The sequence below is a fragment of the Orycteropus afer genome, unplaced genomic scaffold (assembly GCF_000298275.1).
Source record: "Orycteropus afer afer isolate SDZICR_OR568_19922 unplaced genomic scaffold, OryAfe1.0 scaffold00116, whole genome shotgun sequence".
Taxonomy (NCBI): domain Eukaryota; kingdom Metazoa; phylum Chordata; class Mammalia; order Tubulidentata; family Orycteropodidae; genus Orycteropus; species Orycteropus afer.
The window spans coordinates 7752602-7772766 of NW_006921703.1; the positions used below are offsets into that span (position 1 = coordinate 7752602).

General features: G+C 36.3%; 1 protein-coding gene across 1 annotated transcript in view; it reads left to right on the plus strand.

Annotated features, from left to right (window-relative positions):
- Positions 1 to 5560: 5560 nt before the first annotated feature.
- GRIA2 (glutamate ionotropic receptor AMPA type subunit 2) overlaps positions 5561 to 20165 on the plus strand; it is a 237477-nt gene continuing 222872 nt past the window's right edge. Inside the window, exons 1-2 of the mRNA XM_007943982.1 lie at positions 5561 to 5648; positions 6165 to 6305. Coding sequence (XP_007942173.1) covers positions 5561 to 5648; positions 6165 to 6305 — 229 coding nt within the window. The remainder of the gene's footprint in view (positions 5649 to 6164; positions 6306 to 20165) is intronic.

A 20165-nucleotide genomic window follows, 5' to 3' on the forward strand; every position in this document is an offset into this window, starting at 1 on the left:
CATGCTGAATGTTGTAGTCTTTGACCTTCATCTGTAAGTCCCTCAAGTCTGTTTCACTTTCAGTATGAAAGGTTGTGTCATCTGTATATCACAGGTTGTTGATGAGTCTTCCTCCAATCTTGATGCTGTGTCCTTCTTCATCTATTCCAGCTTCTTGAATTATTTTCTCAGTCTACAAATTGAGTAAGTACAGTGAAAGAATACCACCTTGGCACTCACTTTTCCTGATTTTAAATCCCTTTTTTTCTTGAATTATCTTCAACAAAATTGTACTTGTATGTGATAGTAATAATATTTTTCGATAATTTCTGTTTTCTGTTGGATTACCTTTCTTTGAAATAAGCATAAATATGGATTTTCTCTACTTAATATGTTGTAGTGTTTCCCTTTTCCTGTAGGAAAATTACCATGATCTGACTTGTTCCTGCTATTTCTTGTCTTACATTTTATGCTCTAGAAACACTGAAACAGTTATAGGTCCAGGACCACATATACACCTTTACTGATGTTGTTGCACCTCTGTAAAGTGTTCTCCTTCAATATATTCCATCTCTTCATCTAGCTAACTCCTACTTGTCTTTTAAGACCCAATTCAGGTATCAACTTTTGCTGGCTCTCCTCTTCCCTGAATCCTAACATATATTGTGCATAAAGGACCTATTTTTGCCCTTATCACATTGTTTTATTTATTTACTTACATATCTCCTTTTTTGTTGTTGTTGTTGTTTCTCTTATCTATGATCTTAGTCATATGCTTACTTACAATGTGTGAACTTTTTGATGAAGGCTTCTACTGTGCTATATTTTTATCCACTGTGTAAACCACAGTAGTTCCTAGAGTATAGTAATCCATTAACGAATGCTTGATAAGTGAAGTGATAAATGAAAGATTATGAATTCTAATAAGTATTTCTGGTACAGGATTGTCATTAATAGGGGGGAAATAATTAAAAATCTACACCATATGATCAAAGCATCTGAGAAAACAAAAATGAAAACTCTATTTTTTTTTTCCATTTATAGCCTTTGCTTTAAATTCAAGGAAAAAAAAAAAACTTACAAAGGTCTAGTATTTTACATGTTTTGTGATATTATAATTTGCTTTATTGATTCAAAGATTTAAAATGTTGATACGTCAAAAAGAAAATTGTAAACAATATTGTCCCAATGTAAATAATATTTTATATTAATGTTAGTAATTATCTCAGTTAAAGAATGAAAATTCTCCAGAATGAGTATCCCTTACTGTTCATAGTCCAGAGTGATTAAATTCTAATATTTCCCCTTCTGTTTTGTTCTTCTGTCTTGTTCCACCCAATAGAGTATCAAGTTTGGAACTTGGGGTCCTTTTATAGGTATGGATACTTTTGCCAACTTCGATGAAACTAGTATGGACTCTACTTTGTCTTTAATGCTGTGTTATATCCAAGCCTTTAAGATGTCCTATTTGACTGCTAACCAGAAGGCTGGTGGTTCAAACCTACCAGACACTCCTTGGAAGGAAGGTTGGGCAATCTACTGCCTCGGAATTCAAAGGTGGGGTTGCTATGAGTTGGATCCAACTGATAGCAGTGAGTTTGTTGAGTATGTTTCTGCAGTTGAGGAGGATTGATAGGAAAGGGAAGTTGAGTTCCACTTTGATGAGACTCCATCAGTAGGGACAATGGCACTGACTTTTATAATCCAGTTTTGACAACAAACAAGTCAGCTAAAATTTTGTCTGCAAGTCATTTCAAAATTATTTCACCCCCACCTCGTGCAGTGACTTTCTTTTATGAAAAAATTTTTCATATTGCAACATAATTTAAAACTGTGTAGAATGTGTAACCATATTTAAATACACTTAACCATTATAAAGGAGATTTAAAAGCAAATTAATTCTTTGCAAAATTGAACTAAATATGGTTTAAGAGAAATGAGGTAGCATAGTGCCTAAGGCACTTGACTGCTAACCAGAAGGCTGGCAGTTCAAACCCACCAGCCACTCTTCGGAAGGAAGGTTGGGCAATCTACTTCCGTAGTGATACTGCCTCGGAAACCCAAGGAGGGGTCGCTATGAGTTGGGGCCGACTCAACGGCACACAACAACAACAACAACAGCAAGAGAAATGAAATTTTTACATAAAATACTTATTTCTAGCCTTAATGTCAAAAGTTATCTTCATTATTTAAACACACATACACACACAACATCAGTAATAATCAACCAACTAAACAAATATGAAGCAGATAATATTATTTTATTCCTTCAAGTTTTTACTGTAACTTATCAACATTGTTTCAGAAACAATACTGATGTTTTAGATAATTATCAAAGTCGAACAGCAGAGGGCAGAAAACAGAAAATTCTGTTTCTTGGAGTACATTATTCTATTCAACCATAGTCCTAGGAGTTTGGTAGGGGTTTTGAATCATCGAAACTGTTTTTGTTACTGAATAATATATATTCATGGACAGGATATTTTGAAGTATTAAAAATAGAGTTTTGAACACAAAAAAAATAAATTCTAAGAGTATTCCATTTATTTGTGTGACCCATTTACATTAGTTAATTTAAATTTATTGCACATATGTTGACAGTTTTCTAAGCTTGTTAAATATATTTTATTTAAACATTGTATTGAATTTGAATGTTTTATGCATGATAACATTAGTACAATGGTGTATTATTGCAGGTGATATGTTTTTAGGTATGTAAAGGTATATACATAATTACTTTGTGAGAAACAATTGATAATGTAGCAAATAAATTGCAAGTCATATCTGCCAAAATTTTTATTTCCATCTTATATATGAATTAAATTTACTTACTAGACACTAACATTTTCCCTGAACACTTATATATTGTTTACTAGGGGAACGCTCTTTATGATTCAGCAAATTCTTATTTTGCATCATTTGTTTTTATAGAATGTGGTTCAGTCAATTTTGAGTTCATCTCTGTCCTTGACTTTAAAAATAAGTTAAGATAAAAACAGCTCTTAGAATTAACTGTGTAGTTTTAAATACAATTTACCTTGACTGGCACTCACTATTTCCCTATATTCAAGCTGTTCTCTTTTTCTGTCCCCCTCTCTCTTTTCTTTATTCCAAGTTACTTTGTATGAAATTGAAGTTTTTCTTGTCAAAAAATTTAATGGAGACAAAAAAAATTAAAATGATTGAAAAGGTTTTTTATTTTTATTTTGCTATGAACCTCTACTCTTCTTTATTTTTTAAAATCTATATTTTCCTTTATTGTCTTTATCTCTTGTGCAGCTCTCCATGTCTTCCTTTTTGAATGTATTTTTTTTTTTAATCTCAAAGAAGACATATTTTGAAGTCAATCTTTTGCCTTACACCACAAACAGAGATTTAATAGATAGGAGTTATTTAGTCATTATGTTGAAAATTTCAATACACATATTTATGCACCTCTTATTTTTATTCTTATTCATTTTTTACAAGACTAAGTGTACTTTGATTCAGCAGATCTCTTTTATTATGTAATGATAAAATTAGGAAGTATTATTCTATCTGTAATGTATAAACTCCAATTATAGGTATTCACATCTCTTAATTTAGGAATATACATCAACAATCAAAAAAAAGGAAAGGCCATAACTGGTAATCACTTAATTAGAGAATATGAAAGTCATAGAAGACATCGTGCTTATCCTTCTCAGTTTTAAAACGTGGAAATTGAAGTCTAGAATGATTTAGGGGGACAACTCTTAGGGGCAAGTACAAGAAAATATAGGGGAAAAAAAGGCTGTAAGCATGATATTAATGTGACAAATTGCACTGGAAGGCAACCTGACAGACCTGCACACTCATGGCCTTTTGGAATATTAGCTAGATTCTTTCCTTAATATTGTGGACTCCAATCTCCTGCCTCCTGAAAACAGTCTGTTGTAGTCAATCCTCTTTTATTTCTTTGTTTAAACTACAAAAAAACATAAAACTTGGTGAAGAATTTCTGAGACAGCTGAGGGAATTGCCAGAACAGGTTCCCAAGGATGGGCTTGGCAAGCAGTGTGAAGTGCATAAATTCCACAGGGGGAAGTCCAATCTTAAATCCTCCCCACCACCTCCCTCCCCACAAACTTTTCATCCCTAATCCCCTCTTTCTTTCTCAGTGGTCCCTAGCTTGCGGTTTCAACAGGGTAGGTTTCACTGGCTTTCTTGGGTCAGCGATTTTTCAAAACTTATGGCTCAAATGCCCTGGAATATCCGTTTCTAACTAAATCTCTCAGAAAGATTCTGCAGCTCTGCAGCCTCCCTAGACTTGATCGTTTTGCTTCTGCTGGTTTTTCCTTGAAACGGAGTCTCCGACTTTGGCTTTCAGTCTATATGAAGAAAGCTTCTCAGGAGCCAAATCCACATGCCTCTATGACGAGACTGAGTCTACTGTGAAGGCTGCAAGACACACCTGCAAGCATTTTGGATCCGCAAGTCCGCAGGACAGCACTCACGGAATATACTTTAATGATGGGACTTCTCTGCAAAGTATTTCAACGATGCAATCTTCATCTTCTCCTCTCTGGCTTTGATCTTTGAGGGTGGAGTGCTGGGTTTTTCCCGGAATCCTGGCTATATTACATGAAGCTAAAGTTCACAATTTTGACCCCTTCTTCTATTGGTGTTTTGTTTGTTTGCTTTTTGTTTGAGTCAGGTGAGATGGATGACAACGTCTCTAGGTAGATTTCTAGGTGTGTTATCACAGGACAGAAAGATGAAAATCTACATTACTTTTCACTTAAGATAGCATGGCTCGGAGAGAGAGAACTCCACGCCAAACGCTTAGCAATTCGGCTGCTCTTGTACAGCAGCCGGAAATAAGCTTTGCTGCATGTTTGCTTCAGGGCTGGCGCATCTCCTGGCAGCAGCAGTCGCTGCACAAAGATAACGCCTTGCTGGAGTGAGGCGCTGTCCTCAGTGCTGAAAGGCAGATTGGGTCGGTGGGCGCGGCGACTCCCTAGACCGACGGTCTCTTTAGGGACAGCGACTGCCCGGGTTGTGAGTCGCGCTTCTCCAGCTCCGCGCGCCCTGCTGCCAGAATGGTGCGGGGAGTCGGTCGAGGGCCGGGGGAGGGGTAAGCGCGCGCGTCCGCCGCCTGCCGCGAGTCGCGCACGCGCGCGCGGGACGGCCTGCCCCTCTCTGTGACTTGCCTCTGTATGTGTGTGTGTGTGTGTGTACGTGTGTGTGCGCGCGCGCGTGTGAGAAGAGGAAGAGAGCGCGAGCGAGGGTGAGTGTGTGTGAGTGCATGGGAGGGTGCTGAATATTCCGAGACACTGGGACCACAGCGGCCACACAGCTGAAACTGCATCCAGCCAGTCCTCCGGACTTCGGGAGCAGGCACAGGCCCGGGGCAGCGGCAGCCACCACCAGGACCTGGAAAATAAGGCTTCCTTTGCCTCCACTCCAGGTTTTTAGCAGCTTGGTGCTAAATTTTCTTTCAAAATGCAGAGGATCTAATTTGCTGAGGAAAACGGCCAAAGAAGGAAGAGGAGGAAAAGGATAAGAAGAAGAAGAAGAAGAAAAAAGGGAGTATTTTGTGGATGCTCTACTTTTCTTGGAAATGCAAAAGATTATGCATATTTCTGTCCTCCTTTCTCCTATTTTCTGGGGACTGATTTTTGGTGTCTCTTCTAACAGCATACAGATAGGTAGGTACCCTTTGTGCTGTGCTTTTTAATTGTGCATAATTTGGTGCTAATCTTTGTTCACAGTGGACAAATTAATTCATGTCATGTAGACTTATGTCATACCTTGACTGCATTCCAGATTTAAACTGCCTAGAGTATATATGATTTTTCTTAGGATGAAGCAAAAGGAAAAGGCTATGCCTTTTATACACTTAGGAAAAGATCTTCTCATTTTTGACCCCTAGATTTGATGAATTTTGCCTTATCAGTATCTTCACGTTTGTTCAGATGTTCTAGGGATCTGAATGCAAAGCTTGTGAATATAGAAAGGCAAATGTCTCTGGCCACCTACCTCACCCCTCAGATTCTCGTCACTGTCTTGACCCCTTGGCTACCATTTGGATGTTCGACCCCCGCTGTCTAGTCCGATGTTTATTCCGCTTATTGGCAAGAATTAAGAGACTCTGGGTCTGTGGGGCACTCCTTTCCCTCTAGAGCACTGACACTGTTCTCTTGCTTGGTGTTTGTTCTTTGCAGGGGGGCTGTTTCCGAGGGGCGCTGATCAGGAATACAGTGCATTTCGGGTAGGGATGGTTCAGTTTTCCACTTCGGAGTTCAGACTGACACCCCACATCGACAATTTGGAGGTAGCCAACAGCTTCGCAGTCACCAATGCTTGTAAGTAATGAATATTCATGACTTTTCCGTGCAGCACGCGGAAAGCCTGAGAGTGTGAGTGCGGGGGTATATGCGTGTGCATGCGCGAGCGTGTGTGTGTGTGTGTGTGTGTGTGTGTGTATGTACGGTTGTGAGTGCACACGCGCGTGCATGTGACGGAGAAGGAAGAAGGTGGTTGCAATCTCGGGGACCCCCCACTGGCTCGGTGGGGGTGGTGAAGAGGGGGCGAGAGGCACTGAAGAGTGTGAGCACTTGGAAGCCAGGGGGGTTTGTAGCTGCAGGAGGCTTCCTTTGGTTCAAAGGCTTCTTGTTCATCTTGAGTGCTTCAAAAAAAGCCCTGCACGCTCCCTCCCTTCACCCATTGCGCGCCCGTTGGCACCGTGCCCGCAGAGAACACGTTGTTCCCCAGGGCGCGCAGTCCTGCTGTTGGACAGATCCCACAGCCTAGTGACTGCCTGAGCCCGGCCGCCTGCTTCGGCAGCTGCAGCCCTTGTCTGTGGCCCGAAGCTTGGATCCGCAGCCTCAGCTGGGCACATCCTACCGCCCCATCGAGCCCCATGTTCTCCTACCCGATGGTACAAGTTGATAAAATGGCTCGGAGTTGGGATAGGGGCTGTTACATAACGCCCACCCAAGGGCCACGCAAGTGAAAGAAGCAAGGCTGACGCAGGTTCAGACCCGGCTGGCGGGCGTTGGGGGCGTGCGCTATGAATTTCTTGCTCAGCTGAGCTTTCGGCTCCGGAGTCGAAAGGGGCGATTCGACACTGGTCGCCGCGGTCAGCATGCTTTGTTCTCAAAGAGCAGGGCTCCAGCGATGGCAGAGAGAGAAAAAGGTTCCGATCCGTAAGTGGTGGGATCGGACTGAGTTTGAAAATCTAAAGAAGTCGCTCATCAGCCATTTTAGTCTTTGTGATGCTTGGTATTAGCCTGATCGGTCCGCGCAGCGTTCAGAGATCGTCCAGGAAGCTCTATCTAGGCTTCAGAAAAAGTAACACAATCCAAGCAATTAGATATCTCAACCGTAAGGTTCGCCGGCCCTTACACGGTCGCTCCCACCCCCGAGCTTGCGTGGGCCGTGCGGGCGCAGCTACTGTACCTTCCTGCCCTCTTTCCAGCAGTTGCCATGATTTCCTGCTGGTTAGGCTTGGGTGATTCTATCCTGCCGTGATGTTCACAGCTTTTATTTCATAGTTGATATATATATATATATATATATATGTATGTATTTTTAGGGGAGGATTTGTAGATGGTTCACCCCATCATCCCCTTGGCTATAGTGTAAAGAAGCTAGTGGAAAATTACTACAGGAAAAGCACAACTACAGGCTTACCACATTAGACAAACAACTGGTTGCCATCCCACTTTCCCATATTAAGCCTTACCTGTATATTCATTACTTAGCTTGCTTATAAAACTCTGGAACATCATTAACTCATTTTGAAACTAATGTCACCCTAATGAATGAAGAACTGAAATAATTTTCTTTGACTGATAGAACAGGGGCATTGCTGTGATCATTTTCCATAGGTAGAAATCAATTGTTCATGAAGAATAAATTTAAGGTTTCAGTGATGTATGCTTCCTTCAAATAATTACGGCAAGAGAGAAAAGGAGAAAAAAGGCTGAGAGGGAGAGAGAGTGAGAGAGATACAGTGACAGAGAGAATAACTTAAAAGTGCATTTGCAGATTTGTCCATAAAAAAAAATCTTGAGAGAAATTTTAAAACATACATGTATACAAACAAAGAAACAATTGTAGGCTAATTTTTGAAGCCTTTTATGCTTGACTTACTTACCTACATGGTTTAGACCATTCTTTGATAAGATTTTTTTTTCCTGATTAATTTTGGCATGCTCCTGTGCTAAGTATCTAACTGCATATAATTGTATACTAGCATGAAAATACCTGAAAAGCAAAGAGTCTTAAGGAAAGACACTCTTATGGGCATATGAAGTAAGAAGATACAGAAAGTGGAGTGAAGATATTCCTTAGCTTGACTTTTTGAGAATGGTCAGAAATTGAGCAGTTCTCCCATTAGTGAAAATGAGAGGAGTTCATTGAGAAAAATAACAGATATTATCACTGAATAAAATGAATATTCTTTGATTCTAATAAATATTCAAAGTTGTGGGCCTTGCAAAGATCAAAGATTGTGGCTAGGCTAAGCTAGGTGAATTGTTTAGGTTTTTTGGTCTCAAATGTTTGTGAATAGATTGATTTTTTTAATCAAAATTTTAGTGAAATAAGATATGCAGACTAAAATGTACAAATATATAAGTATATAAATGTATATTTATATATTTAATATTTGTACATTTAAATCTGTATATATAATTGCATGGATTTTCACAGAAAGAGCACATTTATCTATTCAGTGCATGGATTTTATTAACAAACAAGTAAACAAAAATAAACCTCACCAGACAATTTGTTTGCCCATAGTTCTGAGAAGGCTGGATCACCAAATGCCCATTCTGCAGGGATTTCAAGACCTCAAGAATGTTTGTTTGTTTGTTTCCTATCAGAAAGTTAACATGAAATGTGCATGTCTTCTCATCCCATAATTACTCCTCAATGGATTATTGCTTTAGAAAACTATTAGAAATTACTCAGGAACTGCAAGTATTTGAAAATTGCAGACATGGAAATTTAGAATAATGGCATTTAAACTCCACATGTTATATGTGATCTTACTGATGTTTGAAGATACCTGGTGAGGCACATTATTTCAGAAGGTAGCTTTATTAGATAGAATCTCTTGGATTTGACATTGACTCATTGAGTGGGCAAGTCACTTCACCTTCATGACTCAGTTTCCACATTCCTGTGGGATTTTTACAATCTAGAAATTATAAACATGAAATAGAATATTTATATCCTTCTTATTTTGTTAAGTTTAGCTAAGAATAACAGAAAACATAAAATTAGTTTAACTCTTTCCAGAGAGAGAGAGAGAGAGAGATTATGGAAATCATGATCGTAAAGTCAATAGTTAAGAAATGAATGGAAATCGCTTATGGGAAAATTGTCAACATGAGTCTTGATCATTTAAATCCTGCTCAAGATTTTATTCCAAAGTTTCTCCTTTGTTTTCTTGCCTTTTCATTCAGTGAATTTGGTGACTCTTTTCTGTACCAAGTGGAAGCAGCAAGAGCAAATATTTAAAAAGTTAAGACTAAAACAGCTTTTCCCCATTATTTCCCATAAATCTGAATGATTTTTGATCCTTAGCCCCATTATTAAAATAACGTGCATCATCATACCTCAATGTAGCCTGTTTTTCCTTCTGGTTAATCTATTAAAAAAAATTCTACAGGGTTAATTTTATATATTAAAAACTTGGAGTTTTATAGCTCTATATTACAATATTTTCAAAAAAAAGAAAATATTCCTTTACTAATTTAATAATTTAATTTTAGGAGTTCTGATAGCATAGTGCCTAAGGCACTGTACTGCTAACCAGAAGGCTGGCAGTTCAAATCCACCAGCCACTCCTCGTAAGGAAGGTTGGGCAATCTACTTCCGTAGTGATACCGCCTTGGAAACCCAAGGAGGGGTCGCTATGAGTCGGGCACATAACAACAATAACACCAATTTAATTTTATTCCTCAGAAGGAAGAATTTATTTAGAACTGCCTAGTTACTGAATAGGTTAAGGTTATGCAAATTGAATGCAGTCATTATATTCTGAACTGAGTAAAATAACTGTATTCATCACATTGAACTCCCACATCCTTCTCTTTCACAATCACAGTGGGCTAATGAAAGCTCCTATTTGTTTCCCTTTGTTTCCATGGGTACCTGAGGAAATAAAGACAGATTTCCAATTTCTTTCTTTTTTTTTTTCCTTCTCTCCCCCCTCCTTTGCACTCCTTTTCTTCCTTTCCTTTTCTCCTTTCTTCTTGGAGATAAAACCAAAAAAACTAATCCCATTGCTTTTGACTGAATAGATTATGACTCATATCAACCCCCACTGAGTTTCCAAAGCTGTAAATTTTTACGGAAGTAGATTGTCTCCTCTTCTTCCCACAGACAAACTAGTGGGTTTGAACCACAGACCTACTGATTAGCAACCAAATGCCTTACTCACTAAGACACCAGAGTTCTTTTAGATGGGGATAGTTCTAAGATTTTTTTTTTTTTTTTTTTTCTGGAAGGTTGTTAAAAAAAATAAGACTTCATTACAAGAAACTACAAACATCAAACCAGAAACAAATTGAGATTAAAAGCTGATGTGCTCAGAATTTGAAACCAGTCATGGGCCTCAAGAATTCTTTTATTCATCCATTCATTCAATAAATATTTATATAGCACCTCCTGATTGACAAAGAATATATGAGTGTTTCTCCTGTAGTAATTCAGTTGTTTCTAACCTTTTCCTTCTGTGTTGTTTCAAATAGTTTTTCAAGCCTTGTAGCATGGACACCTTCAGTGTACACTGGCTAGAGCTGTGTCTAAGAACTGTCACGTGAGGATGTAAGGCCATTCTAGTTTTTTTTGTACCCAAGTAATTTATAAAGTAACTGAAAAATTTTCAACTTTTGTGAAAATAATAAATTTAATATTGGCAGTTGTGTATACATAGCATATTTATATTGTATGAAAACAACAAATTTTTAGGAAAATACTTGTTATTTTTTAATTTTAAAAAATTAGTAATAAACTTCAATGCTATTTTCATTACTAAGACTTACTTAAAATAAAACTATCTGATGCACTTATAAACAGTGACCTCACAGTGTTTTGAGATTAAAAATATTAAATACATTCTTCAAAAATCTTTCCTTTTTGTCTCTCTCTTGAGGAATGACTTTGACAGATATTAGTCTATTTAAAATAATTTAATAATTTAGTGTTTCAATTTTATAAAACAAAATTAATTATAAAAATATTAAATTTAAAGAAACAACTAATAAAAATCCACTTTTTCTCTAAGCCAGCAGATGGAGATGTTGGAGAAAATATTGTTCTTTTATAAAACTGTTGCGCACACTGAATACCTTTTGAAACATTGTAAACAAATTTATTTAGAGAAGGTGAAAAACATATAAGTGACATCTAATTTGAAAAAAAAAAAAATTAAATGACATGTTTGAAAAAAACACTTCCAATGCTTTTAAAAAGCAGAATTATTTAACAACATATTTTAAATGTTCTTGTAAACTTGATTTATAAAAGACAATCAAGAACAGCAGAGATTGTAAACGTTCTTAGAAGAGGGAATGTTTTAAAATTCTATTTTTCAGCTTTTAAACCTTGATTACCCTGATCCAATTTTTGAGATATATTTATTGTTAAATTTTAGTTATGAAGTATTGAGATTATGTTTCTGTGTTCATCAGATTAAATTGGTGTGTGCTGAACCTTATTTCAAGGAGCTCTGGTGGCACAGTGATTAAAGCATCTAGCTGTTAGCCAAAAAGATGGGTGGTTTGAAACTACCAAAGATGAGGCAGTCAGCCTCATAAATATTTACAGCCTTGGAAGATCTATGGGGCAGTTCTGCTCTGTCCTATAGGGTTGGTCTGAGTGGGAATCAACTTGAAAGCTGTCAGTTTGGTTGTTTTAAACCATATTGCATTTTGCAGGAGTGAAATTCCATGTGTATAATACACATATATATGCTATAATTTTACCTAATTACAGATTGTTGGTTATTTTGTTGAAGATATTACTGAAACCTGGGGTGATTAACTCTAACATATGGAAAAACTTGATAAAACCAGAAACAACTTGGATGCTATAAAGCAATGGTAAGAATTCATGATCTAAATAAAGCCATGAGCATATTTATCTGAACACAATTCCTTATAACCTGGAATTGAATATACTGTTATAGAGAACTGAAGATTTGAAAGAAGGAATTACTATTTTGTATGTGAGGATATGTCATTGAATTTTTATTAATTAAGCTCTCATATTTCAGTTATCAGGAGCTCTGGTAACTTAGTGCCTAAGGCACTTAACTGCTAACCAGAAGGCTGGTGGTTCAAACCCACCAGCCACTCCTCAGAAGGAAGATGGGGCAATCTACTTCCGTAGTGAAACTCCCTCGGAAACCCAAGGAGGAGTCGCTATGAGTTGGGTCCGACTGGAGGGCACACAACAACAACATTTCACTCACTTATCATAAGAGAATTTCAAGAAAAATGATAGTGCTAAACAGAATCAGAGAATGCAGTCGGTTGATATATATTTATTTTTGGGTTAAAAAATTAAGCATTTATATAAAAATTACTATATGAGACTATAGAAGCTTAATATTGTTTGTTTGTTTGTTATTTGCCATCGAGTCGGCCCCGACTCATAGTGACCCCTCCTTGGGTTTCCGAGGCAGTGTCACTACGGAAGTAGGATTGCCCAACCTTCCTTCCGAGGAGTGGCTGTTGGGTTTGAACCACCAGCCTTCTGGTTAGCAGTCAAGTGCCTTAGGCACTGTGCTACCGGAAGCTTAATATTAGTAAGGATCTAGTCCTGTGCTATTTCTATGAAAGTCTTGATGCTTCAATCTGCTTACTGAAGAGGTATAGAGCATTTTGGTTTCACATCAACTCTTACTCATTGCACTGTGACATTATGACAAGAGGATGCTGATTCATGCCTAGATCTCAGATCCACTAATCATTTCTTCCAGTAATACTTTGAAAACTTTTAAACTATTTAGAACCCTGACTATTTTAGAGAAAACTGAAAAAAACAGTTATTTCTTAACCATTCCAGTGTATGTTGCTGTACAATGGAATTTTTAAGACTCTGTGTATTTTTTTCCCTCCTCATCTTCCTTCTTTTTCTTCTTTTTATAGTCAGTAGAGGTATTTAATCTGCAGAGCAAATTCTATTATAGGAAACAAAATTTAAATTGGAATAGGGAACTGTTATTATTATTAATGAGCAGCGGGTATATTACATTAAGAGCTAAAATCTTATGTTAGATTTAAAACATTTAATTTAGATGTTAATAGATACCAAGTAAATTATATTTTCTTTCTCCTTCCTTAGCTGGATTTTACTGAAGATTCCCCAGATTCCATTAAAAATATTTACTCTTTTATTATAGCGTCAGTCAACATTTCCGAAGATTTCTATAATGATCAGAATAACTAATTGCCAAATCAATTATATATATCCTCCTTAGTATGAAAGAAAAATTTGTCGTTGAAATTATAGTTAAAATTTCAAAATCAATTGTGATTTAAAATTTTTCAAAGATCCTAGTATTTTTCAAAGCTCTTTTTATTCATTTGAAAAATTGTTAAATATAGTTCTTATAGTTTTGTTAAATAGCAGTCTTAACAATGCTTAAATATTATTTTCCAGCATTATTTGATTTAAAGAATTTTGTTAGTTTTAATAATTTTAATTTATAGAATGGAAACTTTTTAAAGTTAACAAGAAGAATATAAAATGTCCTGTGTCTAAGGGAGGATTAGCCTGTTGTTAACTTTGTATCCTTCACAAAGTGTAGTCAGTTCTCATTGCATTGGGCATCTAATGACTATTTATCTATAAACACATTTGCTTTTATAACAGATTTGTTTTTAATCGAGGAGATACATTTTTTAAAGTCACAAATTCTCCATTTTCCTTTGCATTTGCATTTCAGAAGAAACAATTTATTCGATATCTGTCTCAAAGACTATTAGAGAGATGCATAATGTATTTGTTTATTTTTTTTTATTTTCATCTACAAACTTGTTGATATGTTTCAAGTCATCATCTTTACCATTAAAGCTATATTGATATGTGCCAAAATGATTTGCTGAAGATATATGTAGTAAACATTTTAAAAAGGATTTATAAATGCCAGTTTTTAGGGTGATATAAAAACCGTGCTGCAAATGGTTAGAATGAAGGACATCCTTGTAAGGACGCTGGCAGCTACGGTTCGGCTGCACCTTCCATTTTTGTTGTAGATTTGACACCGAATGTTTAATACATATTTCTGATTTTTCACAAAATTGGCTTACTACTTTCTCATCCTTGTGCTTTATGTACCACAGTTTTCTGAGTTAATTCTTTTAGTGCAAATTAAAAAATAAATGTATATGCTGAATTATAAGAAAAAAATATCAGAAAATGAGAAATTGTAGACCTAGTTTCTTATAGTGGACAATTTTTTTTTTCTTTTTTTGCTTGCATTCATGCCTTCTTTTCTCCATTTTTTTGGTGCCTTCAATCTTTGTTTTATTTTTATTCTATTGATAATGTTGTTGCTTTATATTTTCTTTATCATCTGTTAGGAAAAAATAGTCCAAACTGCTTACTGCTAATCATCAGTTTCAGATAGTATTAATTCAGAGTTGTAAAATTTATGAGCATCTTCAGCTGAATTGAAGAGATAGAATTGGGAGACCTTAAGTTTATTGTGTGGTTGTTAGGTACCGTCAAGTTATCTCTGACTCATAGCAACTCTATGTACAACAGAACAAAACACTGCCTGCGGGTGCACCATCCTCAACAATCCTTGCTAATATAGGAAGGGAATTTATGAGAAGATAGACAGTTTTAATTTTCCTATTTTTTCACATCTTGTAAACTAATGACATACTCTTAGTTTTACTATTTGGATTGTTTTTCAGCTTTACTTTATAGTTTTATATATCGGTGGTATAGTGGATAAAGCCTTTGGCTGCTAATTAGAAGGTCAGTGGTTCAAACCAACAGTTGCTCCATGGAAGGAAAATGGGGCAATCTACTTCTGTAAAGATTTACAGCCTTGGAAACCCAGTGGGGGTTGCTATAAGTCAAATTCAACTCAATGGCAGGAAGCTTGGTTTTTGTTTTGTATGTTATGGTAATTTCTACATTTCCTCTTGTTTATTTCAGGATTTAAAATATTAGCACAGACTCTGTTGAATTAAGAAATGCCTAAATTTTAGTTTGTTCAAAATACTTTGAATAAGGTATTCTACACTACTGCTAACCAGAAGGCTGACGGTTCAAACCCACCAGCCACTCCTCGGAAGGAAGGGTGGGCAATCCTACTTCTGTAGTGATACTGCCTCGGAAACCCAAGGAGGGGTCGCTGTGAGTCGGGCCGACTCAATGGCACATAACAACAACAACAACAACAACAACAACACTTCCATGAAATTTATTTCCCTTCATGCAAAATTAAATTTAACTCCTAAATATTATGGTATTCACTTATTTTGTTGTCCTCTGACACTATCTTTGAATGAATCTCAAGGAACTTCAGCAGGTACCCCTTTAAATTAATCAGTAACCAATTGCCATCGAGTAGCCTTCAACACATTTGTGCCAGAGTAAAACTGTGCTCCCTAGGGTTTTAAATGGCTGGTTTTAATTCCTCTCAGTACCTCTGGGTGGACTGGACTTTTCAACTTTTCAGTTAGCAGCAGAATGCTTTATCATTCCATACCACCCAGTGACTTCTCAATGTAAATACTTTGTCTAATATTTCTTCCAAAATATCCAATTATCATTATAGAAATGGAAATATGTTTATGTAATCTAGGTACACTCTCTACATATTATTAAACTATGGTAGAATATTACCTGATTCTTTATCCCATAACAGATTATAGCCTAAGTTGATCATTTCTAGTTTCAACATAAATTTAATTGAAACTTAAGTTATGTAATTTGATATAAGAAAAGATTTTCTTGGTCCATAAACCTTTTGCAGCTGGAATAAAGTCTCTATATTAAAATACTATTCTGTTTGAGATTTAGCATTCATTTTATGATTTCTCTAGTAGCAGTATTCGGTACATTGCAAAATGACTATGTCAGTATTTCATTATATTTTTTTATTCTTGTTGCATGAAGAAAAGGATAGAAGGGACATGTTGAAATATTTCTGGCTATGGAAAACATATTCCTAGTCTTTTTTTTGTGAATTGAAATTGCCAGACTTCTTAAAGTGTGGAAGGGGGACTGTGGAGGATAAAGAGAGAACAGCAAAAGGCAGCATTAGGAATTTAAAACTTAGAATTCTTTTTTTTTTTTGTTTGTTTTGTTTTCTTTTAGCTTCCCTTTGGCATGGTGTTTGCTTAGTTTACACATCTATGGATAATTACCTTTTACATTATCATTGAGCTACTATAAAAATGTAAATTCTTATAATAAAGATTTAGGCAAACACAAATTATTTTTATTACTTCTGGAGGGAAGCAAAAGGAAAGAAGGACATATGCATCAGTCTTAGACAAAAACACCAATATAAGGCTGTTTATCATTCTGGGTAGGAAGAAAAGTCTTTGATAATGTGAGGTAAAATACTGACTGAAAATTTTTGAAAAACATTGCAGATGAATATATGTAATATGAAACATACTATATATATACATACATATGTTGTTGTTGTTGTTTGCCGTCGAGTCGGACCCGACTCATAGCGACCCCTCCTTGGGTTTCCAAGGCAGTATCACTACGGATGTAGATTGCCCCATCTTCCTTCCGAGGAGTGACTGGTGTATTTGAACCACCAGCCTTCTGGTTAGCAGTCAAGTGCCATAGCCACTATGCTACCAGATCTCCCATATATATATATGGGAGATCTGGTAGCATAGTGCCTGAGGCACTTGACAGCTAACCAGAAAGCTGGCAGTTCAAACCCACCAGCCACTCCTCAGAAGGAAGGTTGGGCAATCCTACTTCTGTAGTGATACTGCTTCAGAAACCCAAGGAGGGGTTGCTGTGAGTTGGGGCCGACTCGACGGCACATAACAACAACAACATATAGATAGATAGATGTCATGGAGGTGACTTCAACTTATGTTGACTTTATGTACAACAGAACAAAATGTTCCCCAGTCCTCATAATTGCCAACACACTTAAGTCCAAGATTTTGACTATTGTGACAATTCAGGGTCTTCCACATGATCATTGGCCCTCTACTTCACCAAACATGATGTCCTCCTCTATGTTCCATTGTGTTCCATAAGATTTTTATTGCCATGAGTCAAAGGCCAACCAGAAGGCAGCTAAAAACAACAATTTTCAGGAGTAGATCACCAGGCATTTATTTCTGATATCTGATAGTCTAAAAGTTCTACTAAAACTTGCCCACTATTGGTGACTCTCCTGGCATAGCTTCTAGCATCATAGTAACACACAAGGCACATGAAAGATAGATGGTAGAACATACAATGAGGTGGTGCTTTATGAGGAACACGATTGTGTTATGGTAAATTTTATCTTCTGCTTGAGGTATCTGATACTCAACAAATACTTGGTAAGTATATCAGTAGAATGGAAGAAAAATTGTCTTTCATTTTGTTATTTGGTGGTGAGTTTTCTACTTCTTTACCATAGAAATAATCATTTAAATAATCCTACCTACATATATAAAATGTGTTAGCATATCTTGGAAGAATTTTTAAGAAATTTAACATTAATTCTCTAATAATATATCTATTTTGACTTTAAGGATAATTTTTCACAAAAATAATTAAAAGATAATCTGAGACTGAAATACAGGGCATAATAAGTAGTTTCATTCTAAAACATACAGATTTTTAAGCTGTGGGGTGACAAGTTGGTCCACATATTTACAAATATTATCATAGATGAGTTTTATGATGCTAATTTGGAACCGTTTTAACACATCCTTCCAGAGCTTCATTCAAGCTTTTTATTGTGAATTACATGTATTTAAAGAGACTGTGTTTTCACTGATTCTGCTTCAACAGAAAAATATCTTGCTTTCAGAGTCATGGATGAGTTTCCCTTAAAAAAACTTCACGACTCAGTGTAAACTTTTGGTAAAGATGATCCTACAAGAGGAAATTTTTAGGATGAGAAGGGTCTTCATCTTGCTAGTTTTTCTTGGCAAATATTTTTCAATTTATGGGGTGTTGTTCCTGGGTTTTCATTATTCATGTTTTATATTGTTTGTGAAGAATTGACAGATTTTGGTCTTAGTTTAAGTACAAAATGGAGATATTGGATTTTATATATATTTCCAAACACTTTCTCAATGTATAATTTTACTTGTTTTACCAATTTGTGGGTGTTTACTAGTTTAACTATCACTAGTAATTTAGTTGAACTGCCCTGTTTCCAAGATTGAAAATCTTTATGGAAGCAGACTGCCACATCTTTCTCTTTCAGAGCTGCTGGTGGGTTCAAACCACTGGGCTTTCAGTTAGCAGCCAAGCCCTTTAACCACTGTGCCACCTGTGCTCCATATAGAAAGACAATTTTACAAACATAAGTAACAATTTAGGGATCTCAAGAAGCAATGAAGCTTTTGTCTTTTTGAGGAAAGATCATAAAATCTTCATCTTCACATTTCAGAACATGTACTAGTCGAGGTTTATCTCTTAATGATGAATATACAAGGCAAAAACATTGATTCTTTGTTATTTACTGCCCCAGTGTCCTGGGGCATTGATTAAGAGTCCATACCTAGAACTGAACTAAAGTACCACCACTAGATGTGTGCCCTAAGGCAAGCTGTTAATCATTCTAAGTCTCAGTTTCCACCTTTGTTCAAGGGAACTCCCGCACTAGAGGATTATTTGGAAATTACCCTGTGTTTGTAAAAAGTATATTTTGTTTGGGGGCATATAAGTGCACACAAATTTGCTAGCTTCTGTTATTACTTCCTGAGCTTGATTTTGGAAAGCTTTGATAAGCATTGCTATGAGAAGCCGAGGACTAAACGGAAAAGAAAAGAAAGAAAAAAAAGTGCTTTTCTTATTGGAATATTTATATGCTATTTACATGCCTTGGCAGGACATATACTGTTGGATAATCAAGTAGAAGGGAACAAAATAAATCACCTAAACCACTTAAAATCATGTTTATGTATCAAGATATGAGAATGACTCTTTTAAAGCTGACGTGCTGAAACTCAAGTAATGTTAGGTCTTTCCCTTTGTTGCATATCACTTACATTTCAAGATGCTGAACAGTTTGGAACTCTTATCCCTAGTAGATATTTCAAGTATATAATTAAGATAACACTTTGTGTAATTGTGCATATTATAGATTTATAATATTTTATTTTATTTAATGAAATAAATTATATTTATTAAAGTGAAAACCAGTCAAAAGCCTAGGTTCTAGGCTTTGGAATTAGGCAAATCTGGGTTTTAATGTAATTGCCAGCTTTTTGATGCAAAACATGCTTCTTACTCTTTGTAGTCTGAAGCTCAGTTTCTTCATCATCTCTGATAATTTAATTGGGGTATTAAGTGAGAAAATAAATACCTAGCTTAGTATGTCATAAATGATCCAAATAACCCTTTATTTCTTATATCTCAGTCCCTTACCTAAACAGTAAGCTCAGAGAAACAGAGAAGAATAAAATAGAAGTTACCTACTTCAGAAAGCTAATGTATTCTATAACTACATTATGTAAGATTTTAACTTTTCAAACTGCTTTCATATCTGCTTGATACTCACAATAGCTCTGTAATGTTTATAAGTCAATGGAATTATAATATCCATTGTTGTTGTTGTTGTTATGTGCCGTTGAATCGGCCCGACTCATAGCGACCCCTCCTTGGGTTTCCGAGGCAGTATCACTATGGAAGTAGGATTGCCCAACCTTCCTTCCGAGGAGTGGCTAGTGGGTTTGAACCGCCAGCCGTCTGGTTAGCAGGCAAGTGTCTTAACCACTATGCTACCAGAGCTCCCATAATATCCATTATTGGACCCATTTCCAGAAGAGAAAATAAGAATTTTAGTGACATGTTCTAAGGTATTGTAAATTTATGGAGGAGTTCTCACCTAGAAAACAGGTCTTCTAGATCTTAGGCCAGCATCTTTTCCCAGTCATAGGTGGCAATGTAGTATATTAGAATATTGTTGTTGTTGTTATGTGCCGTCGAGTCGGCCCCGACTCATAGCAACCCCTCCTTGGGTTTCCGAGGCAGTATCACTA